Source organism: Manacus vitellinus, unplaced genomic scaffold, assembly GCF_001715985.3.
Source record: "Manacus vitellinus isolate BGI_N305 unplaced genomic scaffold, ASM171598v3 scaffold_12_pilon, whole genome shotgun sequence".
NCBI lineage: Eukaryota > Metazoa > Chordata > Aves > Passeriformes > Pipridae > Manacus > Manacus vitellinus.
Genome location: NW_021938949.1, coordinates 17,645,357 through 17,650,251, shown reverse-complemented (window position 1 = coordinate 17,650,251; position 4,895 = coordinate 17,645,357). Strand labels below are relative to the sequence as shown.

At 39.5% G+C, this 4,895-nt stretch overlaps 1 protein-coding gene across 2 annotated transcripts in view; it reads left to right on the top strand.

Moving 5' to 3' along the window:
- The first annotated feature begins 928 nt into the window (after positions 1–928).
- The window catches only part of CLUAP1 (clusterin associated protein 1), a 56,448-nt gene continuing 52,481 nt past the window's right edge, over positions 929–4,895 (top strand). For both annotated transcript variants that reach the window (XM_029957799.1, XM_029957798.1), the window contains exons 1-2: positions 929–1,009; positions 4,546–4,725. In XM_029957799.1, the coding sequence (XP_029813659.1) occupies positions 1,007–1,009; positions 4,546–4,725 (183 nt within the window). In that variant the 5' untranslated portion in view covers positions 929–1,006. The remainder of the gene's footprint in view (positions 1,010–4,545; positions 4,726–4,895) is intronic.

Here is a 4,895-nt window from a genome sequence, read left to right as displayed (position 1 = left end):
TCTCTCTCCTGTATTCTTCAGACTCCATCACCATCCTGCCCATGTACCCAAACAGGGTAATCTGTAGTGAGAACTTCCCAAGATACACCCAGTTCTTGCCTTTTTGCTACAACTATTGGTTCAGCCTGGTATTGTCCCACATCCACAACATGTTTAAAAGAAATAAAATGATTCCATCCTAATCTACTACTGCCCACTTGTAGTTTTACACCCACTTAACCTATTGACAGACTTCAGCTAAATATTTCTGAATCTTGACATGTTAATCAAATTATACATTATTTTCTCTCCCCTGCTATTTTTTTTAAAGCTCCTCATAAGGTAGAATATTGCAGTTGAAAACACAACAGTGACACAACCCTTTGCCTGATTGCTATTTTTTGGCCTGGGTTCGTCCTACTCATTAGTATCCATTAAGTTTAACTAGCAAGCTGTTTGAAATTTGCTGAATACTGTTGTAACAAAATAGGGAAATATTTAGAACCATTCAAAATGACTCGCATTAAGTTACCTAAATAGTCTTTAAAATGCTGATGTTACCCTGAGGGTCCAAATTCTGAATTTGCTTTTATTCCTCCCTTGTTCCTTTAGGCTGGAGACTTTCTGCATTTCACTCGTGGTGTTTTTAAGGCATTTTACAGTCTTTCAGTTTGCTTTTTTGCAAGTTTTGTTTGCGAAAGTAACGTGTTTGAAATGATGTCTGAGTGTGAACTGGGGTGGTGTGTCAGGTTTTACAGGTTTTGCAGTTTGTACCCACACCCACCGTGTGCATCCCTGGGTCCCCATTCTGCAGCAGGAACTAAACATTTGTTTACCAGTCTTGTCCATGCTTGTTTTGTTTGATTTTTGCCTCACAAATGGACCAGTCTCATTAATACTGCACGAGTATTTCTTGTCAGAATCTACACCCCCTTCTTTCTGCAGGTATGAACCTCAGACTGATATTCCTGCTGATGTGGAGACAGAACAAGACCGGGTTTTCTTCATTAAGGCCGTGGCTCAGTTCATGGTGAGTCTGCTCAGGAACAGCCTGAAATCCTAAAAATATGAATATCTGAAATCCTGGTCCCATGTCAGCTTTAGTGCTTTCTCTCTTAACCCCTTACACTTTCCCTGCAAAGCTAGAAAAATATCCTTATCTCTTGCTATTTATAAAAAGGTAGCAGAAGATAGGAAATGTTTTGAAGCCATTTAAATTGTTTTAGAAGAGATCCCATCATATTTATTGCTAACTTTGGGTGCCTGATTCTTTTTTTGTGCTTGAATAGTCATAACCTCTGGTACCTTCATTGTGGTATAGAATCATGTATTGGTATATGTCCTATGAGCCTTCTCATGGATCAAAGCACATGTTTTTCTCAGCTCAAACCTTTTATGCATGAATTATACTTGAATTGGGCCATCAAATTTTTTAGTCTCAGGGAGTAAAATAACATTGTTCTTCATATAATTCGTGTTATTTTGGTGCACCGTGAGCCTTTGCTGTTATCACACACTTAGATAACATTCTTAATTATGTAAAATGAACTTACTGGGGTTGCAGGTGAAGCAATGGAAGTCTTTATGCTAATACCAGAGATTCATTGTAATTCTTAGATTTTTTTAAAATACAGTAAGATTACATTGTAACCATATTTTCCTTCTCGTTTGTGAAGAGTGTGCACCATAAATTCTCTTAATTCTTAATTTTGTTGTATTCAGAGCATGGTACTTTCCTGTATATATCAGAATGCACTTTTTGAGGCCTGGAGCACCATCAGATCTATTTTGTTTGGAATTATAGGAAAATTCAAGTCAAGGACATTTAACAAGGGACAAGTATGGACTCAGAATTAATGTCAAGCATACATTTGCCTTTTAATAGCTGATTTAATGCAAGAAATCCCAAGGGTTTTGGAGAATTACATATTATGGTTCAGAAAATGAAACTAATGGAAATTTCTTTAATCATGCTGCACTCAGTTAATTTTACAAGTTAACGTGGGGGTTATTGTAGATTTTCAGCATTTTCAGATTGAGAAAAGCTTTTAATCATTTCTTTCATAATTCACTGCCCATGGAATTCAGAGTTCTCCTCCCCAGGAGTTAATAGCTTTATGCATCTGGAGGCAGATGTGAGATTTGACGGAGACAGATTTGTCTGAGAAGAGAATACCAGGGTAGATCCATCATTGTGAAATACAGCTGGGGTTTTGCTCTCCTTTGCTGAACAGGACCCAAAGAGGTGTTAATTTTCCACACAAATTAGGTATTGCTCTGTGCTCACTGTGGGAACTTACCCAGTGTCTCCTTTCCAGACCCAAAAATTCCTGAAGTGTCTGCAGGGCTGTCTTAGGTGGGTTTTTAATCATTTCCCCAGCGTTAGTTAGTGGGGCTCAGTACTTGGCTCCTGCTCAAGCCCCCTTGGATCCAAATTTGAAGTAGAGTGCAACAAAAAGCCACTGATGAGTTTATCTCATGGAGATACATTCATGAAAACATACTTAGCAAACCAAGGTACCAAATTTTTTTGGAAGAGTCAGGCATCCCAGTCAGAATTTGGCTCTCTGATAATAATAAAACAGCTTGTAAAGGTAAGAGAAATTCTGGCTGTTGATGCCATTCTTGCTGCATGTTTATATTTTCTATTGCATTTTAATAATCTGATCATCAGAACAAGTAGAGGTGAATTTTCATTATTCTTTAAAAATAGAATTGTTATAAAAAAGGTGAGTGTTTCAAGCTTTCCAAATATGAAGTTACCTTCTTGACTAAGCAGTGCCACTGTGCCAGTCTGAAAAATATACATACTTGGCCATTTATTTTTTTTCTCTTTTTTTTTTTTCTCTTTTTATTTTTTAAGTAGTGTTTGAGTGAAAAACCATTTTTTTTCCTCTTACTAGACATTGATTTTTCTGTCTTGGGAGAGCTGAATTTCGAGTGGAGCTGAAATCAGAATTTCTGCCTTTAGCAACGTCCTTTATGATTTAGGGCATCAGTTATGTTTGCACAGGGGGTGTTTAATAGAGTATGTCAATTTAATGGCACATTTCTCTTAAAATGTAATACCTGTTGTTTCTACCATGAGTTTTTTAGATTTCTCCTGCTGAAAGGGAAGGCAGCTGAACACACCTGGCTTTCCACTTTGTATGTTGGCTCATTTGAGGTCATTCTGATCAAAAATTTCAATTAGGTATCTTTGTCCTGTGAGTCTTATATTCCCCTAGCTGAGGGTGTACAACATCAGTAACCTGTTCTGGAAGTTTGGACTTCAGTTTTCAGGAATCTCAGAATCACAGAAGATCTTGAGTTGGAACCTTGAGCTCTGGGAGCCTTGGGGCCATGACCCCTGCCCTGGGGAGCCTGTCCAGTGCCCAACTACCCTCTGTTTTTATTTCTGGCACAGCTCCAGCCATTCCCTCAGGTCCTTTGAAAAGCTGGAGCTAAATCCATGGTTTGAGATGTGGCCCTTTCTCTCTTTATTTTCACAGGAATTCTTTCCTGCAGCCCGTTATTCAGTGAAGCTCAGTGCAGAACCTTGTAAGGTGAAGCTCATGGGCAAAACTTGTGCCAAATATTGTAATATTTGAGTCTCTCACCCCCAGGTTGAAGGTTCTGGTCTGTCAGAGCCCAAGGGGAGTGTGAATTACTTCCAGAAACACTGTAATACCAAAGCTGTATAATCCCATGAGTGACTCATGGATAGATTCATTCTGCCACTGAGTGGGATATTCCATCGGATAAACATTTTACCAGAACCTTAATCTTAAAAACATGCCAAAAAGAAGATGGTAAGTCATTTTTATGCTTAATATGTCATTTTTAAGCTTAATTTTTGTATTCGTAACTGGTGATCAACTTTTCATTTGCTTCCTTTTTTAATTATGCCACCAGGAGGACTCCTTGAAATTTGTGTTGGCTCCTTGTGACCATTTATAATATAAATTAGTCAGGAATTTCAAGAGCAACATTTGTGTCCTTTCTGTGACAGATGCTCTTTTTTCCCCTTTATTATTTTGAAATATAAAAAAATAAGATTGTAACTTTTAATGTTTTTTTTTCCATACTGGTCTGTCTGTACTTTTCAGAGATGGAAGACAAGGGAATAAAATTACCCATATCATAGCAGGGAAAAATTTGAGAGAAGCAATACAATATTTTGAAGGTGCTGCTGGAAGAGAAGACAGTTAAATTAGGATAATTGATCTTATTCTTGCAACTCATCAGGGGTGAGATTTACCTCTCTACAGCATCATCACAAGACCTGGGCAGCACTTACTTTCCACTTAAACTCAATTTGAGTTTAAGTGGTGCACAGGTTTTTTTTGCTTCTCTTAGTGCAGGGGAGAAATAATGGATAGTTTGAGTTTTTTCTGCAGGTGTTCTGACGTGCAGGTTTCAGAAAAATTTCTTCTGGAAACATCAGGCTCGTGACGAGGTGTGTCCAGACAGGAGGGTTTGTCTCTGCGTGTCCGGGGGTGGTGACCCCGCAGAGAGCTTTGGAGGGAAGGGGTAAAGGAGGATTTTGTTCCTGTGGATGATGAATTCACTCCCTCCTCCCCAAAGGCCACCAAAGCTCACATCAAGCTCAACACCAAGAAGCTGTACCAGGCCGACGGGTACGCGGTGAAGGAGCTGCTGAAGGTCACCTCGGTGCTCTACGGGGCCATGCACACCCAGGGCGTGCAGCGGGCAGAGCTCAGGGAGGACGACTCGGCCAAGTTCAAGTTGGACCTGGGCTCAAAGGTAAGGAAAACCTGCTCTTACTCCTGTTCTGGGCAGGGAAAAACAAACCCATTTTCTAGCTGGAACTTCGGTGGGGCATGTTCTGGAAGGCAGTAGGTGTGGTTTGAGCTCAGTTTCAGTAGTTGAGGTTTTGGGATTTTATGATTTGCATTCTCAACCAGAAGCATAAT